Source organism: Empidonax traillii, unplaced genomic scaffold, assembly GCF_003031625.1.
Source record: "Empidonax traillii isolate 1590-97213 ecotype Southwest subspecies unplaced genomic scaffold, ASM303162v1 scaffold98:size2021230, whole genome shotgun sequence".
Taxonomy (NCBI): Eukaryota; Metazoa; Chordata; class Aves; order Passeriformes; family Tyrannidae; genus Empidonax; species Empidonax traillii.
In genome coordinates, this window is record NW_020955291.1 from 1735622 (window position 1) to 1757870 (window position 22249).

The following is a 22249-nucleotide window of genomic DNA, read 5'->3' on the forward strand; positions in this document are numbered from 1 at the left end:
CTACATGACACGGCAAATTCAAAAGCATGTTGATATAAGATTCTGCAAACAGACTAAACATTACTTGAGGAATCTTTACAAAACTTCTCTCAAAAATAAACAGAAAATTGTGAGATAAAACTACTGACTAATGCTTCCTTTGAGAAAGAAACTTGAGAGTGACCATGAGAACTGATTACTGTTTGACTTTTAAGTGGCGTTGGGGACTACCCAAAAAAAAGCTACAGCAGAGCAGAGCTGCGCAGAGCTCACAGCCTGACCTCTACAGGTTTTACACTGTGCTTCCGTCTTTCGCCAACCTGCAGCTTCTCATCCTCATGAGAGTTACAAATTGCCTGTAAATGACAGGTAGATCCCACAGGTAGATCCAGGCTGAGGTGGGTGTCCCCTGGGCATCAGCACTGCACAGAGTGTGCTCAGCCAGCAACATTCTGCACTCTGAAACCGTAACCCAGTTCATGCTTCTGTTTAAACACATACCCTATGATGAATCCTAAAAAGCTGCAATCAAAAATATTGCTTACACAGTAGTTTGACAAGCAGTTAGGCCAGTATAAGCCACCACTGCCTCCCAAACTGTAAATCAAGTAATTCCTAAGGTCATTTTTCCTCTTAAAATCTCAGCAATAAAGTTGAGGCTTTTGCCCTGGGCCACTATTATCAACTACCAAGCTATCCCTTCCTCGTTATGTTACTCAGAGTGAAAGATGTGCTTGGCATTTACCAGAAGAAAAAATGGTCATGATCTCTAGTCTGAAAGCCCAGAATTACATATTAAGACACACAGAAAGAATAGAAAGCCAAGGAAAGAGGAGCTGTTCTTGGGAGAGCAGCAGCTTTGTAAGCTGTATAGAAAATGGCGTAACATAGGTTTCTTGGTTTATCTTAGTGCTTACCAGCTGGAGTAAGGGAACTCCAGGGTGAAGATTAGTGATAAATGGTTAATGAAAAAAAAAAAAAAGATGACCTGCCAAGAAGCTTCATCCAGCAGCATCTCCCTGGTGTTATCAACTACTGAGATTTTTCGTTTTAGTAGACAGTCTAACTGAAAAGCTGTTTGGCATTCTCAGGCAGCTAGGCAGCTTTTTTTTTGTGGTTGTTGTTTGTTTGTTTGTTTGTTTGTTTGGTTTTTTTTGTTTGTTTTGTTTTGTTTTGTTGTTGTTGTTTTGCTTTAAAGAGAAAGAAATTTGAAAGAAAGCACCAGATTGCCAACTTTTTCAGGAATCTGGAGAGGGAATAAAGCTCAAAAGAAGAGTTTTTGCAGACTTTTGCTGCACTTCATGTTTAACCTTCAGGTATGGTGTTTAGATGTCAGTGGACAAAAAGAAATCACCTATAATCTAGACATGCTAATCTCAGTGTCTGTGACCTGGTTTAGAAATAAATGCTTGAAGGTACATTTTCTTTAAAAGATATAAAAGAACACGGACATAAACACTCAACATTTAAGGTCCTCCATCATGGGAGCCCAAGGTAAAGTATTGCCATAGATCACAAAGCAAGTAAGGTGGAAAACATATTAAAGGATGTGAAATACATTTCATATTCCTTAAGCCTATTTTCTAACACTCTGGAAAAGTTGGAGATGCTTCAAACAGGAGCAATCTCCAAACACCATAGCATGCCTTTACCACACTTGGAGATTTGGAAGAACTTCTGAGGGACCAGCCAGAGGTGAAGACTAAGTTTACAGTGACTGGCTAAGAGGCTCAAGAAGTGGAGCTTTGCAAACTGAACTTTCTGGCATTTGATTTAATAGACAGAGGCATGAGTATGAGGGCCATGAACTCCTGCTCTTTTGGCACTCAGTGCCTAAAGAAGAAGACTTTTAGAGATAGGCTAACTATGCTATTTTTTGACTGTCAAGCCCAGTGGGAACTGTTTCCTGAAAAATAGATCAGAAGAAACCTACCCTGGCAAACACACCAGTAGCATATTTTTCTGGCAGTGGAATGAATTAAAGCAGGTGCTGAATTCAGAAGCTCTTGCCTTATAAGTTATACTCCTTTGTGGTCTCCTCTAAGGATGGCATGCACTTCACCACCAAAAGGACACTCTGGGGGGGTGTGAAGCTTTGCAAGTAAGGAGTTTGCTGTTCAGCTACAGATTCCAGGCTGCAGCTTTCAGTTCGAGTGACTGACTTAGATTAAGAGTTTGAGAAGGCAGTCTTTGGCTAGACAGAAATATCCTAGATATGAGCATAAGGCATGGAAATACAGGCTAATCTTATACCTTCTGCCCCCAGGCAAGGTGGTAACTCAGAGGGACAGAAAAAGGCTTTTCTCCCTGGTGTGCTTCAGTCATATCCTGTTCCTCCCCTTTGTTACCAAAATTTATAAGGTTATGAAATTGAGAGTGACTTTTCTTTTCTTTATTAACTGGGGAGAGAGTTAATTGGTGATTTAAGTCATGAATAATGGGAGCAGTATATTTACAGAGCAAAGCAGTCTTTTGCACTCAAAAATAGGCAGACTAGGCTATACTTCTTATTCATTAAGAGCAACTTTTACAAGCAGAGAGATACAAGAGAACCAGTACACCCTTTCCTTTCTTCCAGTGAAGGGCTGAACAGAAAGTGCCCTGCAGTTTGCCCTCCTTCAGCTGGATTCCCATAGCTGCAATATGCATTTCAGAAACATGGCTCTCCACAGGGGACCCAGGGCAATGAGAGAGAACAACAGGATTGCAAGAAGTTGCCAAAAGGCTGCAGCTGAATTTAGAAACAGTTAAGTAAGCCTTTTCTTCTGCTGTACAATCAGAAATATATAGATGATGTGGATTTCAGAGAACAAAATCCAGCTACTTTTGCACTGAATTATACTGCTGTTATGATTCCCTACTGATCTTAGCCAAAGAAGGTTTTAAAAGTATGAATGTCAAAATGTCAACCACACTGCTTCTTTCCACCTAAGTTGTAGCTCTTGTTTACATAAGCAAAATGCAGCCAAGGGTTTGAAAGGCCTGTCAGGGCAACTGAATGGAGCATGAATCATTTTGCTGGGCACTGCTCTGAATTCTGCTCCTTCCTTCCTCCTCATTCTTGAAGGTCAGATAAACGGTACCAGGAACTGCATCTGAAGCTCTTCCCTGCATGATAAAAGACAGGAATCTTTCTGTGAAGGCTTTGGATAACTGTAGTCAAAAGCTGAAACCAGAAAACTCACATTGGAGCTAACCATAGATATGCATCTGCTTCTTATCAAGTGCTTTTCTCTCCCCATCCCATCTTTTAACTTTGCTTCGTGTTTGAATCCATGTAAATTTTTACCATCAGGAGGTAGGAAATAATGTTTACATAATCTAAGACAAACACCATTCATAGAAGACTGTGAAAGCTTCCCCAGTACTTTCCATTTACTAATTAGTGCCGAGCATTGCATCTTGCACTACACAGCCTACTCTCCAAAAAGCAAATTCTATCCATCGATCTCTCCATGGGCATTTCTGCAATGCAGAACATTTCATTTCAGGACAGTGAAATAAAAGCAGGCTTCTGCTCTTCTTCAAAGCAGTCATTTCATTAGAGCTTGCTGAACTATAGCTCTGCAATGCACCACATGCAAAAAGAACAAGACAATGCAAAATGGCATCGAAACTGTAAATTTAATAATCTTTCAAGAAATAACTGCATCTGTTCAGCAGGCAATATGCAGGTGTGGTGTACACACATTTTTCAGACTTCTCAGAGACTCATATACAGGAAGCATCAGGCTGTAACAGTCCTCACATGTGAAAATGTAAAAAATCCTGGTGAGTTCATGAACTACCATTAACAGCAAGCTGCAAATTTAAACAAGAGTACAGATATTTTTATCATGTGAAGTGGAAGTGGTAAACATAAATTGTGGGAAAGACAGAGATGTGACTCCGAGTACTGGGTACAGGCACTTAGAACATGTAAGAGAGATCTGACAGTTGAAGGCAAAGCACTTTCCAGTTTCACAAAAAAGAGAAGGATGAAGCTGGAAGATGCTGCTAGAAAAAGTGTCCACAAAATATAAAACATTTTCCTAGCAGTAATGATAAATACTGGCATGTTTTCCAGGAAAAGTCATGTGCTGCCACTTGAAAACATGTGAAGGTAACAGGGGTCTTTTATTTAGCTTCTGTGAGACCCATTACAGGTCACAACAGATGATTGCAGAGCTTTCCTCTGGCCTGACTCTCCATGAATCTGCGAATTTTACAGCTTCATCCTGTGAGGCCAAGGCATTTTGGCTCCAAACCAGCAACGCACTTACACACAGGCTGCTATGAAAGCTGGCTCTCTCTGCTGGAGCAGGGCCAGAGCCATCAACCTCTTGCAGGACAGGCCCAGCCATCTTTAGCCATCTCAGTGTTTGACCACTTCAGGGTTTCTTTGCCACAATAGCAATCAGAAGCTTACAACAGCAGGGGCTTGGAAATCTAAAACTTCCAAAGCAGTGGGATACTTTTAACTCTTGCTTAGCTAGCATCTATTTTACTGAGGTAAAAAGCGGGTGAAAATGCCAGTGTAGAGTTTTTTATTATGGTTTCACTTGGAAATAATTTAATTGAGGTCAGGAAAGACAAGTCGAGGTAAGGTACTCGAGGAAGATGAGCAAATGAAAAACAATGCCTTTCTCCAAAGACAAACTTAATGTAATTACTCACTTGAAAAAAAAGGATTAAATCAATACCTCATGGCTAGAAATATGCTGGAAGAACCTAACTTGAACCATTCTGAAGAGTAGCCTGGAAAGGATGTGAAGCATTAGGAAGGTTCAAACATCTATACATACACACACACACAAACACTTGTACGCATACAGAAATATTCTAAAAGAAATTAACAGAAATTAACAGAAAATACAGGCAAAGGATCCTGACAAAAACCTTCAGTTCAAAAAACAGGGTGGAAGATGCAATTTTTATGAATCAGAGGCCAGTTCAGAAACAAACAATCCAAATCCCTTCTGGCCTAACTGTATATTATTTTATGAAACTATTATATTAAATTATTGAATTAAATTAATTAAAAACGTATACCTTTCCTTCTCAAACTCAGCATGACATCCTTTGACACTGTCTACTTTCAGATTGTAACAGACAGTTAATTTCTGGTGGTCCAAATTTCTTGCCAAGAATTTCTTTCATGTATCCATAACATTTTCTCATCTTTTTTCTTCTCCTAGTACCTGTCATAATTCAAGTGAGTATTTTGATTGTTCAAAATACTGCTTTTTTATTGCTAGTTTGTTTTGTTTTTTCCCTTTTTCATGTTTTTAAAAGCGAGCTGATAACTGGTAGGTTATTATGAGTTTGCTTTACCTACAGTAAGATATGTTTTGCCCTTGATGAAATACAATGAGATATATTACGTATTTACAAGATAGGACAAAATTATGGCCTAGGAAATTCTGAGTCAAGCATGTTTCCAAGATTTTGTAGTTGATTTAAGATGATAGAAGTGAAAATAGAACTATCTGAATTTTTTTAAAAAAAATGGAAAGAAAATGTGCTTTAATTCATCTCTTAATACTTAGAACAGCATATGTGTGAAGCAACTCTGCTTTATGCGTTTAACCCCCCAGAAGAAGCAGAAATAGGATGGAAATACACTCAGGCTTTAACACCAAGTCAGACAGACAAGCTTGAGAATGAGTGGGAAATGAACACATTTAGATTTTTGTCCATTTTCTTTCCAGCATTAGAAAAAATCTGGGTAGAAGCTATTTCCAGTACTCATTCAGAACAGCTTACATTTATCTTCTTCATCCTGTCTACAGAGAAACTGTTGGTAAAACATTGATTAATTTACAAACCTGTCAGATTTGGTCTCTTGAGGTGGTGACAGAGTTGTCCCATAACGAGTAGTGGGGGTTGTAGGGGCACTCACACCAGCATAGGGTCGTGGTGAAGAGTAAGAGCTGCTGCCATAGCTATTGTATCTGAAGAAATGGGAAGAAAAGTAGGAGAAAGGGAGAGACAGAAAGAATCCATCAGCAAGCAGGCATGCAACAGTACATCCTCTTGTTTACGGGGTGCTAGTGATCCCATACCCAAGAACTTCTCAAACGTTCACCTTCTGAAAATGTTGCTCTATTTCCAGCTTCCAAATATGCAGCCTATCATATACTTTTAATATCAACCATGTTCACAAACATAGGTGATGCAAACAGTGAATTATTGGTAAGGAAAATAATGAGAGATTAGAACGGTCCTCCCAAGTGACAACTCATAGTAGGAATACTTGAATTACTGCTCAGTTACTCAAAATTATTAGCTGCTTTGGGAGCTCATATACAGCCATTAGAAAAGGGATCAAACCAGTCCAAGTTAGCAGTATTCATATCCTGTGAAATTAGGGAAAACAGCAGCGTTCCCAAGACATGATCAGAACATGGCCATCTATAATTTGCAAAAACTTGCATTTTAAATGGAAAGAACCACATTCTTTTCAATTAAAGCCAGCAGCATTTTCTTTCCCCTCCCCTAACATAAGTAATAGCTTATGTGCCATTTCTTACAATGTCTGTAAAAAATCATCACCATGGTTAAAAAGACATGTCTCCGGAAGCACGGCTTTAGAAATTTCTATCAGCCCTTCCCTCCATTAAAAAAAAAACCCATAAACTCGCTTGACTTCAATGGGAGCTTGCTGATCAAAGAGAAATTGTTTCCAGGACTCCTGGAACAGTCACCTCCCCAGAGTCCCTTCTATCAATGTTTTCATCCTGGCTCCTGTACTGAACAGAAAAGGTAGTTGTGTTGCTTTGCTGTGCCTTTCAACCATTGTACTTAATCAGCATGTCAAGGAGAGATTCCTGATTTGGCAAAATATTAATATTTCTGTTCACAGACAATGCCATTTTACCACATGGAAAGCATATGATGCTCTGTAGGTCAGTACTCTGCAAGGCCAACTCATCCAAATGACAAAATTAATTTCAGGAAATGGGGAAACATCATTTTTGTTATTATAATTCATAAGATATAATATAACCTCCTTTGCCATATCCTTTGTCTGTTGCTTTTTCCCTCCCACACATCAGCACTCAGTAATTTCAATTGGCAATTTTATTTGAAAAGGCTGGTTGGTTTCCTTCAGCTCCATTTAGCACACTCATCTAGCCATGCAAAACTTCATTCAAAGTTTCAAGCTTGATTCCTTAGGGTTCAACAGCATTCCTGCCTGCCAAGGCCCACGTTAAAATCAGAAGAGATTTCAGTAAGATGCTTTTATAATGGAAGGGATTGTGCTTTAGAGAATGTGCCCCCTTGGACAACAACTCCAGGTTTATATTTTAGAAAACATCCCCCTACCACCTATTTTTGAGATGCCATGCAGACTGCCCAGGAATAGGGGAATAATTTTGGAAAAAAATTCTAACATGCATGTTTCTGAGCTACACAAGGAATTTTTCAGGAAATAATTGCCGTCCAGGCCTTCTTACCCTATAAGAAAACTAACTAGAAACTGGAGACAGTGGCCCACTGGAGGGATGTGTAACTGGGCAGTGTGGATCTTCCCTGGTAGCACAGTCCTAGCTTGGGTCTTCTCTCTGAGTCAGCCCAGAAAACATTCTGCCTGTACCCGCACTGAGTGAGCCATGAGAAAACTCCATTGCCCTAACAAGAATGCAAAGCTAACTCGGTATTTTCCTGGCACTAACAGAAACCTCCATTTCCATTTTGATCAACTGAAAGGAGACCTTCTTATCAATCATTACATATGCTTTTCTACTCCTCTGCCCCATGAAAAAGCTGGCATAGTGCAGAACCCTTTTTCAGACCAAGGAATTTCAATTAGTCCAAACCTAACTCTCATGAAAACGGAGGAAACACACCTCCTATGGACTCAGACCTACAACTACTAAAAAAATAAAATTCAGAGGGATTGGTCTGGACACAACATCCCATCAGAGGGAGAATGAGGTGCTGGAAGAGTAACATGGCAAAACCTGAACACCGCAGATTCACAGGCTATGCCAAGTAGGAAGGGATCCACAAGGATCATCAAGTCCAGCTCCTGGCCCTGCAACATGACCACTCCCACAAGTCACACCATGTGCCTCAGTGTTGTCCAGGGTAAGTACGTATCTTGTAGATAAAACTTCCTAACCTTCCTCTGGTAATGGATATTACTTCCATTTTCTCTTCTTGTCTCATATACCAGTGAAGATGCAACGGCCTTATCCCGGGAGCCTTCGCTCTCAAGAAACCCCAGACCTTTACCTCTTTTATGGACATATTAGTGCCCACATTTTGCAAGCTTCCCCCTCCCTTAACTCCAAATACACCCAGCAGAATTCCACCCCCCCTACGATACCCTTGATTCTGTGTGGTAACTAGAAGTGCAAAGGATGGTCAGAGGAAAAAAACAAACCACTGCATAAATATTATTTCCTATTTCCACTGCATAAATATTTTATTTCCTGTACTGTAGGTACAGGAAATAAAAAGGAATCTACTCTCTAAAGTATAACAGCAGCAATGGGAGAGCAATAAATGAGTGTGAGAGGTCTAGAGGAAAATTGCGTCTATGCAAGAAAATGTAAATTTACAGGAATTCCAGTGTTCAAGTTGCAGGTAAGAAAAAATATGTGAACTAAGTCTCTTGTCAACAGCTGCTTGGATTTTCAGGCTTTTCAGCAGTATGAAAAAATGACAAAACACACCCACCTTTTAGAAGAGAAAGACTGAAAATTAAAAGGATCAAAGGAATCAAAATATTTGATCATATGCAGAAATTCAGAAGGACTGCCGGACAGAGGAAGAAATAAATATACATAAAATATATGTGTACATTTTCAGCACCTAATTCAAAGAACACTGACAACTGGGAGAGACAGTAAAAAATCATCAAACTCTTTTCAAGGTGATTCTTTATCATTGTTTTTAGTACTACTTACTGTCAATCTGTTTTACCTTAAAACAGACTGAGACAAAGCAATTTTTTAAAAAAATTTAAATGGGCGGGATGGGGAAATTAAAATTAAAAACTAAGAGAAATGCAAGAGGAACAACTGAACTGAGCAGAAGTTGTGGGGATAAAACTGTCTATTCGGAGTGCTATATTATCTTTACAGATCTCTTATTACAAGCATGAGTTGAAATTGCACATGACACGGACATGCACTGTAATCTAACAACAAATCTGGGATTTAGCAGTTCAGCCTTTGAAGCTGGGATTTCACCCCTGAATTTCAAGTGCTGATCTGACCTCTCTTGGTTTTATAGCAGAAGAGCTCCATTAATTTTCATGAAATCATGTCTTCAAATTACATTGTTTTAAACGAGAGCAAAATGGTGCTCCTTTCTGTGATCTCCCAAATCATGGGTTACTTATCCACTGCTCTATAGAGGAAACCAGGATACTTATCAATCATAGACCTTGGAGAAGAGTAAGAAGAAATAAAGGCAACAAAGGCAAGAAGGGAATATCAATCAAATCAAAATACGGACTTATAAGACTAAAATTTATACAGTATGTTCTGGAAATAATACAAGACATAGAGTGCACTATTACCACTATAAAATTCTTGAAAGGTGTTATTCGTTAGCTAAAAATGAATGTCAGCTGCATAGAATCTACCTGTTTTCCCTCATCATTTCTGCTTCCTTCTCTTTCACAGATGCTGGAGACTCTTCAAAGTCATATGAGAAGAGGTGAAAAGGAGTATGTGGTACATAAGGTAATTTCTCCACTGTTGGAGATGCCTTTGGAGTAATGGATGCTGAGGAATTTTGGGGAGAGCTCAGAAATGCTGTCACAGGTGATGATGAGGATGATGATGAAAGGACAGAATTATGATGACAGATAGATGAGTCAGGCACAGAAGTGGAGCTGCTAGAAGAGGTCTTTGCTCTAGCGCAGGGAAGAGACCTCTCAGCTGGAGAAATGGTACTGGAGACAGCGGAAGAACACTGTGAAAAGTTTCCATTCACAGACTCCTGCACATCTTGAACTTCACTGCAGGGGGGAAAAATCATGAGAAAGGGAAGAAAAGGAGAGAAAAATGGGGAAAAGAGAGATCAATAGATAGTAACACTTGGAGGGGAAAAAAAATCAAGTAAAGGAGTGTCAAACAATCAAAACCATTCCAAATATAGACAATTTTCATCTCTTTTTAAATAAAGCAAGATAACTCACATCTTTGTATCCCAGTAGGATTCTTCTTGGGGTTGGAAATACCAGGGAAAGGAAGCAACTCAGTTTAAAGGAAAGGAGGGTATTTAACCTACAGGTTTCTGAACTAATTTTCATGATTTTTTTCACAAGTATTTTCTGAACAATTTTCATGAACTTCAGGTTAGGTTGTAAGCATCGTCAGAGACAGTATAAGCAGACTCAACACACTGGATAACATGGTCCATAGAGTACAGATACTTCAAGACGCATGACTGCATGACTTTCTTGAAGCATCTTCACGTATCTGAGTATCATCCTCCCTGGGGATGTGATATTTTTACTAGAAACATTTATCTGTCAAAGATGAAAATAAAAAAAGTATACTCAATCACCACTGTTCTGTCAAAATTCAAGTTTGGAATGATCTTGAAAGCAATACCTTACCAGACCATTTGCCTAGGTATGAAGGCACTAATTTCTGATTTCTCTGAGTGTCAGTATCCCATGCTGGTATTAGATAGAGACTTGCAGAGTTGCTTCAAGGGAAACAGAAAGCACATCTGCTTTGCTCTACTGAAGACAGATGTTGGTGAGTGACAGAAGGCACAAGGCAGGTGAAAAGCCATGGGATCTGCACTCCAAGATATCTGTTTTCATAGTAACTCCAGCAAAAACACTGTCCATTTTTCTTTGGGCTGATCCACTTGGCAAGTGGCTGATTTCATTCTACTGAGACCACCTCTGCAATTCACTGACAGGTATGGAAGGCGTGGTCCTTATCTGTGGGTTTGGCACAGCATATGCAACAAAAACACGATACATGTTATATATATTGTGATATTATGAAGTGAATCATCAGATATATACCAGGTAATTGTTCTCACAATGGAAGCACAGCGGGCAATCTGGAAACCTTCATCTGTTGCACCTACTGTGCTTGACAGGAGACATTGAAACCATGCTAGTCCTACCCGTCCTGACAGCACCTGACAAGAATGGCCAAGGTACAGATCATTTTTGTAATGCTACAGTGACAGTGAAAGGAAGTACTAAGAAAAATAATGAGAATATCAGCCAGTTATCTCAAAGTGATTATCATTTTAAAAGACCAATGACCTAAAAACACATTATGTTCTCTGCGTAGATCTTCCTCACCTTTTTTTTATAGTACTTTAGTATATTCATGCAATTTAGTAATAACTTGTGTCTTTCCTTTGACTTTTAAGAATCAGATTTGGGGAAATTATCACCTAATTTTGAAATTTCAGGCAGCCATTGCCAAGATTTGCTAACTGGAAGATATTAATAACAACAGTACAGTATTTTCTTTGGAATTCACACATTAAACAGTTTCCTTTCTTCCTTCCGTGCTGTACAGTGTCTGCATAAATGTGGTTTATTTAAAAAAATATCCAATCTCATTTGCTGAGTTGCAAAGCCAAATAATTTAACCTAAATCAAATGTCTGTCTGGAACAAAGAATGTATTTTCTTGCTTCCAGTTTATTAGAATCATGTTGTTAAATGCCAAATGCATATATATCTCAAATCTAAGCGGAAACTTTTAAATGAGAGGTGATATATATAGGTGATTTGCTTATATCTGTATCTAGATAGATGGGCAAGTGTTTATAAAATTATATATATATATACACACACATATATATCAGTTTTACCTCATAGTAGTTCTTTGCTATTAAAACATGAACAAAATTGATAGAAAACATAGGCAGCACTCAAAAATGTGAATCTACTGCATAGCAACAGATATTTCTAATAAGGTGGCATTATAAAGACAGGGATGAAAATCTAAGAAACCAAACAACATCTTCAGCAAAGCATTTTTTTCACCATTGCCTTAACTAAAAAGATAAACCTAATCCATGCTTAGAAGCTATGCTTTCCAGTAAACCCTTTAAGATCTGTGAGCAGTACATAAAGGGAGCAAGTGCCGACATGTTTCCATTAACACTGCCACCCCCAACCCCCTCCCTAAATGCAGAAACATTTCCTTGGGGAGTGGCTTTAACAGGTGATCTAGGAACGTGAGTGAAAAACTAGATGCTGCTGCACATTGTGCTGGTGAGTTCATGCCAGTGTCTGAAGAAAAGGTGGAGGGACAAAGCTGAATCCTGGTACCTGGCTTTGACCTGCCTATTGGCCTCTTCCTCCCCCTCATCCTCAGTATTGGGCTCTGTGATTGGCTGTTCTTCTTCCTCCTCTTCATACTCGTCCTCTCTGAGGTCAGACCAAGGAAAGAGGCATGCAGTGGGATGGAAAGACAGAAGGTGGAAGAGAAAACAACATGAGTCCCCAGAAAAAGAAATGCAATGAAGTTAGAAATGGAAGGAAAACACTGAGGAGGAGGGAGTTTTGGCTCCTCTATGTTAAACAGAAAGACACCTAAAACTTTCTGCTAAGTATGTGCTGGCACAAGGGTAGCTACCAATACAAAAATGTTATCCTCTCCCCTATTTATATTTTTTGATATTAATTTTTGAGATTCAAAGATGTCACTGTTTTTTCTTAAGCTTGGCTTTCCATTTGCTTCTGTCCTACCTGCAGAGGCATTAATGGAAAATATTCATGACAATACCCATGTTCAACCCATTAGTCATTAAAGGCAGTGTCTTTCTGGCTTAAAGGACAGTACACACTGTGCTGGCATGGGACAGCTGGCATTGGACATCACACTTTCTAAATTAACACAAGTAAAACATTCCTGTTAAGCGACCAATAGCTCAATTGGAAAACAGAACAGGGTGAACCACTGAGTAAGAAATAACAGAGAGCCCAACTCAGTTCAGGACTATTTGCAAATAGCAATATTTAAGTTATCAGATGCCAGTACATGAATTATTTCAGTAGAGTTATTAGTATGGTAAAAGCAGGCTTCAGTTCAGTAGTAATTCTGGCAAAAGAGAATTGTAAGTCATGCATAAAGGTTCCATAACCTACAAACCACATAAGTAAAAAAAGAAAACTATATTAAACATGACAAAAAAGGCTACATTGTCTTGCCTCCTCTCCCTCCCATCTATGCTTTTTCCTCCCCGAACCAAAAGACTGATGGAAGATTTAGAAAATATTCTCTCTTTGGGCTTCTTTTGCATTTGTACTTGATACAGTTCTCCACTTCATTTAATGTTGTATACCATTAGGTTATGCTCCATTCAAAAAAGAAAGCATACAAACAGTCTTAAAGTTTGTAAGACACTCATATTCCTTGCATTTTCCTGAAAGCTTGTTTTCTTTCCTCTAATTCTGAAGGGATGCTCTGTGGATTTTTTTTTCCATTTAGAATTAATTTCCATGTTATAAGAATAATGAATATTTACAATGTGAGATCATGAACTCACTGAGTGCAATGCAGAGGGTCAATGCAAAATTTGTTGCATTTATATGGAGCTAGTTACAGAATAATCAGGAAAGTGGCAGCACCTGGAACTTTTCCAATACTCTAACAAGCATCTACAAGTAAACACTTTCAACCATTCCTAGGGTGCTATTGCGACATAATCATCTCAGCTGTCATCTGTTCATCTCCCTGTCCTCTCCACAAACATACACCTTCCTTACAGAGACACTTCTCAACTTCCACACATATACCGGTATACAGAAAAAAAGAAAAGAGCTGACCAGGGAGCGTTCATATAATCCCTTCTTACTAGCAAGTAGCTCAAGAATAGCTTTGCTATTAACTCCTGTGAAGGGAAACATCTGCATCTGCTAGTCCTACAGCAATCACATTTGGGAAATAACTCCTGAAGGAAGCTCTGTGGGATCAGGGTTCTCTGATAAGAGCACAATGCATCCTATAATGTTGGCAGCACAGCTATTGCTTATATGAACGAGAGTGGCCCCATTATTATTGTGTTTTAAGCTCCCACCAGGATTCCAGATTGATGGTGTCCAAATTTCTTCCCTCCTTAATTGCCTCAGAACGCCCAAAATTGTAACTGAAATAACCATCTGATATGGTAAATCTCATAAATTAGAAAGGGTTCCTTGAGAATTTATTTCTCCACATGAGGGCATGGTAGTAAGTATGGGAATTTATACAGTACAGATTGAACTGGAAACCACTGAGTTTGAACTGAACTGAACAAAGAAAGAGGCTGAAAAGAAATTTTAGAGATTCCAGCGAGATCATTCTTCTGTCAGGCCAATAATTCTTTCCTCAAGTTTCCCTGACTTCTAGATCAAAAGCTTAGAAGAAAATTTGACTGGAAAGTTCTTTTCCTTTGCTAATATTAACTGTAGGAGGACAGCAGCTACACGGCAGTTGGTTGGAAAAGCCAGAGGGAGGAGCTGGCTCTGCGGAGTTGGCTGCAGAGATGACTGGTGTGCACAGAGGCAGACATGCCCTCCAACCTGGGGGAGCCAGTTTGGTCAAAGGAAAACTTGCCCAATGGAAATAAGTGTATGCTTATGAGAGATGCTCAACACTTGGAAAGCCCTCTTTCAGCAACTAAACCCACAGTTTCAGACCCCGTGACTTTGCCCAGAAAGGGATCAGAGGAGAGGGTAAGTTCCCAGGCAGGAAAGATGTGTGCTCTCCTTTTAACCAAAGCAATAGTAGCAGTTGTTTCCCAGTCTTGTTAGAGAACAGATATTCTGCCCATGAAAACACATAATATCTCCTAGCTAAATCTTTCCTAAAAAGCAGAAAAGGAAAACTTCCATGTGATTATTTATTAAAACAGGAAAACACCAACTACAGACAGATGACATTCAACTACAGTCAGATGCTCAAACAGAACAGCAGACACACTTGTGAATTCATCTGGACTGTTCAGGGTTATGTGTTCGTTTTTGTGTGCAATGGAGAAGGGATGTAGAAAGGTGAGTAGAAAAGCTCACTGTCCCTCCCACATATACATGCAAATTTGGTGTCAATGCAATAGTAGAATTAAATTAGGAAAAAGGATTCATTGGGAGGTTTCCAATTAAACAAGGCTGCAGAAGCCAGCATGTTTTTCAGAAGTACAGAGGAATCTATCCTGTTTAACAAAAGGCAAATATTTATCCTGCTGCAGGGAGGAAGGGCTTCAGATAATGCTGGAAGATCAGATATATTCATCTAACCTTAAGGCTATTCCTGGGATACTTCAGTTACAATGATAAAAGTATCAGATTAGAAGTATTTAAACAGAAGCTTTATAGCACTGAAAACGAATTTCAAAACAATCACTGTGTTTATTTTTATCTCTAAAATGGATTACTGCTACAGGCTAACACTAAACAAATAAACAAAACCCCAAGTCCCCACAGATATTTATAAAATATATCATCGGTCATGGAAACTCACAAACATCTTCTAGGGCACAGGTTTTGCTCAGTTGTTTCAACTAAAATTTAATATGAAAGTATTTATAGCCCCTTAAAATCATGTGCATGTTAAAAAAGACCATGACAGTGCAATTTATGGATAGAGAAGCACGAGGGCAGCAAAATAAAATCTAGACAAAGGATTTAGAACTGAAAGATTAACTTTTCTCCTTTTAAAAATAAATTTAAAAAAAAAAAGAAATAAAAAGTGCCAACTAAACTTGCCCTGTTGATATTAAATAGCTACTCAAAACTGAAGAGAGAAAAACCCTAACACAGTTTGATAAAAGGAAATGATAATAAAGGGATTCATCTACAAGTTTAGCTGAAGGCAGGGGCAAAGTCCATAAAATGCCCGGCCTCGTACCTCATGCACCCCTAACTTAGTCCCAGTGAGATGGTTTTAAAACTAAGGCACCGCTCTGAAGACCATGATTCTTACTTCACAAGAACTCAAAGCACCAAAAAATGCTCTCCATCTCACAGGACTCTAGAGCTGAGCAATCAGTGTGTACAAGGTTGTATGTACCCTCTGTCCTCTCCAGGCTCTCCCCAGTCTCTTTCCTCCACAGAGTTTTGACAAAGGCAGCTTGAAGGAACTTTGGATTTCTTTGTTGCAGCTTGTAGCCCAGAAATCCAAGTTTCTCACTGCCCCCCTCCAAAAAATCCCAAAGGTAGAGGTAATAGAAAAATCAAAGGCTGTGAAGGAACAAAAAAACCTCAAACCCAGAACAATCAAAGAAACGGCCCCCACACAAAACAAAACAAAAACGGCTCACCAACAAAATATGCATGAGCACAGAAACACACTCTGCTCTGCTCAGTATCAAAAGATATTTTGAAAATGTAAGATAAGATTTAAATCATTTTAATTTGGGAAGAATTTGATCACTAATGTTTGAATATAGAACAATAGAAAAAAGGATGGCCTTGCCATAATTCAGCTACGAGTGATTTGATCTGCATATACAATGCACACAGAAGTTAACTCTTGAGATAATAGTACATTAAAACATCTTCCTTGTGGTCTGATTCCACTTTGTATAGGACTCATTTAACCTTTTTAAAGTCTTTCTTCTTCTAAACTTTTCAGCTTATTGGACAAGGTTTTAAGTGCACTTCTGACCCTTTTGCAACCATCCACAGATTTATATAGAAATTTCCAAGAAACATTCAATTTTAGTGAAAACAGGAGTCTTCAAGTTATGAAATGACTTGGAGAAGAAAGAACTGGGGAACTGTAAAGCTATCGGTTAGTATTCCCACACTATCTGAAAAATCACCTTATGTGCCATTAAATACTAATGAAGAATTTTCTCTCTCTTTCTTTTTGTAATTGAGTGAAGTGTTTTTCAATTTAGCTTCTTTAAATGACTTCCATTTAAACTTTCACTGCCTTTTGATACCCTATCCTCGGAGTGTTCAAGGATGGATAGGGCTCTGAGCAACCTGGCCTGGTGACGGGTGTCCCTGCCCATGGCAGGGGGTTGAAAGGAGATGATCTTTAGGGTCTCTTCCAACCCAAAGCGTTCTACGATTCTATGGCCAGGATTACAGGCTGCATTCAGTGAAGTAGATCACCATTAGCCACTCCACAATATTATTCTAAATTAAATATCACAAAAGATCTCACAATTTTTCTTTTCAAGATTGTTTCCCACTCTCCCTCCTATAAAACCTCTGACCTGTTTTACCTCTTACTGCATCCCTGAACCCCTAACAGGTGAACAAAGAGGAAACAAAAAATTTTCCATCAAGGAGAGATCTTTACAAGTCACAGTGGATGTAATTTTACTTTCTCTTGCCGTCGCTTGCCATTGTCCTCAATTTATGAGTGAAATTCGAGTTTCACAGGTTAGACCCCACAATTCATAGCCAAATTCCCAAGTCATTGTAAAACAAACAAATGCTTTAGTACACTTCTGCTGCTTCTTCCTTTATTCTATCTGAGCTGCCAAAACAGATTCAACCAGTCCTTTATGGGAAAGCTGAAAGTGGTAATAATTTAAATTCATCATTTATTACTCTATATAAAGATATGGCAATATATTTTTCTCTTTCATTAAAAATAAAACAAAAGAAACAACTGATTAACCCCACTACAATTTTCCATTCCACTGCCACATGTGACAGACCACTGCAGTTGGTGCAACTATGCAGAGATAAAAGTACATGAAATGATCTGGATAACAACATACTTACAAAGCCTCAAAATTTGACACTCTGCATACAGCAAGACTACGATGCCTAATTACAAAGGTCAAAAGAAAAATGATCCTGGTATTTCTTCCCTAAACAAAGAAAACAGTTCAGACAAAAACTTGAGGAACTGATAAATGATGTGAAGTACATGTACTCACTATGCCTTCTTACGATACTATTCTTTAGGTTACTGTTACTTTCTTATGCCTAAAATATGATCAGCATCAGCTTTTCACACTTAAATAATATCTAGGTAACACCTCCACACTTATTATACAGGACACATCAAAGAAGAGTAAGATAGAGTATTGCTTAAGACACTGTCAAGGCTTTGCGAAGACTTCAAGTCACAACTCTCTGATCATTGAACATGATTGCTGTTTTTACATAAAGAAACATAGATGTAGCTAGACTTTTGGAGTAATACATACTGAAATATATACAGAAAGAGAGGAGAAGTGGCATTTTCAGAACTTGGAACTGCATTTTGGTTAACACTTGAAGGTCACTGTTATTGACCTTTACTACAAAGGGAAATGTCATCCTGCCAAACTGCTGGGTTTTTTCCTCCCATTGCATCCTATGTGTTAAAAAAAAATTTCCTGGCCTCATAGGGTCATGTTTACAAACACTGTTAAACCCACTGAAGAGGTGAACTCTCGAAGGCATGTACACTCCAGTGCATTAGACACTACTATGCAAAACCAGAGAAATGCATTCACATCCTGGTTTGGCATTGCATTTCCTCAGGTAGTTCACCAAAGCTAAACACACAGTGGAAAAATAAAGTAAAATAATTAGTCTCAGTCAACGCTGTGACTTTATTTGCCATGCAGCTATAATCGCATTTGAACTTCAGTGACTTCTTCTTTCCTCTTTAAGTTCAAACAGGAAAATCTACCATTGCCTTTACAGTAAAGTATATGTCAACTGGACTCTGCATTTATACCAAGTGTTAAACATTTCCTTTCATCAAGACCCACAGTCACCAAAGAAAACCTGATACATCTACAGAGATATTTTAATTCAGATAAAAAGTCCTAGTATAAACAGTAATAGGACCTGTACTTGAGATACTCATCAAGCTGTAACTTTTAAACTTTGTATTATTATTACTTATGCATTAGTGGGTCAATACCTACCTATACATCAATTAAGTCCTTTTTTATAGTATGGCTTCAAAGGAAAATTTTTCTTAACCTTTTTCATGTCTCTTTGTCTACTGCATTCCTTACAGGAGTTTCCAAGATATTCTTACAAAGATTACAAATTTCACACTTTTATTCTTTCCTTTCAAGTCTGATTGACTGCATGCTTCAAATAACCCTATCTGTACAGGAGACATAAATGTATCCTCCCTACTCCAAACCCAAAAGAGCAGATCAGATTTTGTATTTTATTGCTGTCAAAGACTAATAAAGATCTGATGCTATGAACAAATGCTACCTTACCAAGCCATTTAATTTCACAGATAAATCTTCCCAAATCCACTTCTTTTTTATATTCTATTTACATTTTTACCCATACCACTCAAATAGTGAAAAAAGCTATTATCTCTCCTATGGCTGATCATATGCCATTCTAGGTCAAAGCACACCCAAATGCTAGGTAGCTCAGCTCATATGTGTGTTTATTGAAGAGATTCTTAGCACATCCACAGATATGTGACTGCGTGTTTATCCCGAAGATGTTTTCTTTGTTAAGTTTTATGCCTCAATTGCTTTAAATATCCAAAACTAGGACTCAGAGATAAACACCAAGGAAAAAATGAAAACCACCCAACATGTGTTTTCTTCTATTACAGCAATAAAAAAGAAATTAACTTCTTCTCTCTTCTGGGCCTTTAATAATCCATACCACAGCCTGAGTCTTACATTAAATGCTGATGTTGAGTCTCCCCACTTTGCTGTTTCATACCTATCCTACCACTCATTGTATTCGACACAGACAGCAACTCTAAGAGATGGGGAATGTACTCATCCTAAACAAAATAAAATAAACCCCACCCACCACTATTACCAGCCCTTTGCTCTCCAGCCATAAATATTTATAAAATCAAAACATTTCATGTAACGTTGTGGAAAGTCACCAAAACTTGAAACATCATGACAAAACCTAGAATTTCGCCATAGTAAATGCTAGAAAAATCACAGATTAGTTGTGGTTTAGGTTAATAATAAAAAAGAACTCTCAGCTGTATTTTGGATGAACCAACCCTGCAGCTCTGGCTCTACATGAAGCAATTTGAACAATCAGTTCATGAGTTCTATTTGTCAAGCTAAGGCCTGTACTGCTGGTTAGATATTTGACAGGAATCTGAAGCTAAGCACAAAAAATGCTTAGCATCAGAGGCTCAGCTCTTTTAATTGTTTTCTGGTGAAACCAAAATAGCGTCACAATCTCTGCCTGCATCTTGGCAATCCTCAAACATCAGAAACATGTATTTTCTAACAAACAGATCCTTAGGACTTTTACGCACAGCTTCCTTTATTTAGACAAAAATTTCCCATTTTTTTCTAGGACCATAAAGGGTGCGAAAGCCCTTTAGTCCAGTGTGCACCATGGAATGACACTGTGTCCAGCTAGCTTAGAAATTTGTGGGAAACTTAGAAATTCTTTCTGCTACTCTTTGCTCAGAGGAAGAGTCCCACCAGCCTTTAAGGCAGGACCCTAACTAAAGCAAAATTCATAGACAGGCAATTCCCTGTTTGTGTCTCTTCTGTTTTTATCTCATAAAGCTTAAATTTTATAGAGCTCTTCTGAAAGTTTGTTCAGATCAAAAAATCTTGAAGCCTCAGGAGAACCTGAAAAGTTGGTCTTCCTCATACTTTTTAGCCCCACGGTCTAAAAATAATAGCTTGCTGAAGCCAGCTTTGGTCACTGATTCAGGATCCAGGCTCCACTCTGACGACTTCTTAAGATGGCAGTCAGTTCTTTCAGTTGTTAGGTGTCAAACACAGGAATACTGACAAAAAAGTCCTAACCACAGCCAATCTAGACGAACATATATAGTGTTATTTGATCAATCTTAGTAATTCTTTGGTGATTTTTGATAATATAAAATCAAAGCTATGAAGAAGAAGAAAGTAGAGAGTCTAGTAAAGTGAGGTAAATATGTAATCTTAGCTATTCACAATTTCTTAAACATCAGTCTTTGATTGTAACTAATTCCATAAAGCTTTGATGGAGCCATTGACTCCAATGTTGATAAGAGGTGTCAGTGTAAATCTCACAGAAGCTCCCTTGAGTATGTTGGCTAAGTCTGGATGACACAGTTCTGATGGGACACACTGGGAGAAAGATGAATATGGTCTCTGTGCAGTACCAAAGAAAGGGAAATGCACAGCAAAATGAGAAACACATTAATCTGAAAAACGAGAAGAAGCCCTTGTTTCTGCTTTGTATGTATAGAACCCCTCAGAGCAGCACTGACAACTTCTAAACTACCTGCTTTCTACTCCCTCAAAGCCAGACAGGACAATACTGAAGACAGACAGATATTTGCCTTTTAATGCTGATATAGCCAGAAATCATTGCATACAATAACAACATAAGTCTAGTGCAAATTCCATGCCACTCTACATATTTTTCCCTGACTCTATCCATTGTGTGGCTGTAAAAAGCTAGCTTTACTTTAGAAAGAAAAAAATCCCTAACACAACCAATGGAAGAATGTGTTTAAAAGTCTACTGCTTAAGAAACAGCATGCTAGACCACAGATTGAGAGTACTCAGTTTGGACCAGTGCAGAAAATCTTAGGAGGTATCCCCAGCAAAGGGTTTTCTAAAACAACATAACACTTCGACATGACTGAAATTCTCCACAGGCTTGATGATTATCTACACTATCATTGTAACAGAAAGCACTTTAAGCAAAGCAAACTTGCTGGTGGTCGGGAGTACATCTTCAAGTACACTGCAGTAGGTACAAACCCTTAAATCAACCTTCAGCCTTTCCTAGTTAGCATTTGTTATCAACTTCTTTACTTGTTTATTTAGTAACAGGCACATCAGGACCCAAGAAAACTATTTTAACACAAAGCAGATTTGGGTCCTTATTTGTTTTGAACCACAAGCGAAAAAGCAATACATTTAGTTTGGAAGAAGGCTGCCAAATGGATGAAAAAGGCCTGCAAGTTATCCTTTTGGTAGCCCTTAGCATTTACGGTCAACTTTACCCAGCTCAAAACCCAAAGTCTGCTCTCAATTAGCCTGGCGTAGATCAGAGCAACTCCATTGACTTCAGACAGCTTTTCTGGATATAGAACATTGTGAGACAGAACAGAATTTGGCCAATATTGTGTGTGTTTTTTTTTTTTTCTACAGGCACCATGGATTTTTCTCTTTTTGGAAGACTTATCGTTGACACAGAGCAGATGACTGTGGACAACCTGTTTGATGTGGTAAACAAAAGCAAAGTAACTGCCAAAACAGCTGATGAGCTAGAAAGAAAAGAAACATGAACATTGTGGGAAGGAGAATGCTGAGGAAGAACTTGGATCTTCTACTGGTTTTGGTACAGAAGTCAAAAAATAACCGAGAAAATTGCCCAGTAAAATTTAGTACACTGTAAGAGTGTGACTTCAATCTCTAATCATGTCCATCAAAAGCAATTCTGCTGG

General features: G+C 38.5%; 1 protein-coding gene across 1 annotated transcript in view; it reads right to left on the reverse strand.

Moving 5' to 3' along the window:
• FHOD3 (formin homology 2 domain containing 3) overlaps positions 1-22249 on the reverse strand; it is a 354314-nt gene that overhangs the window by 84061 nt on the left and 248004 nt on the right. Inside the window, exons 11-13 of the mRNA XM_027881870.1 lie at positions 12235-12333; positions 9560-9937; positions 5787-5912 (exon numbers count right to left, since the gene is read on the reverse strand). Of these exons, the coding sequence (XP_027737671.1) occupies positions 5787-5912; positions 9560-9937; positions 12235-12333 (603 nt within the window). The remainder of the gene's footprint in view (positions 1-5786; positions 5913-9559; positions 9938-12234; positions 12334-22249) is intronic.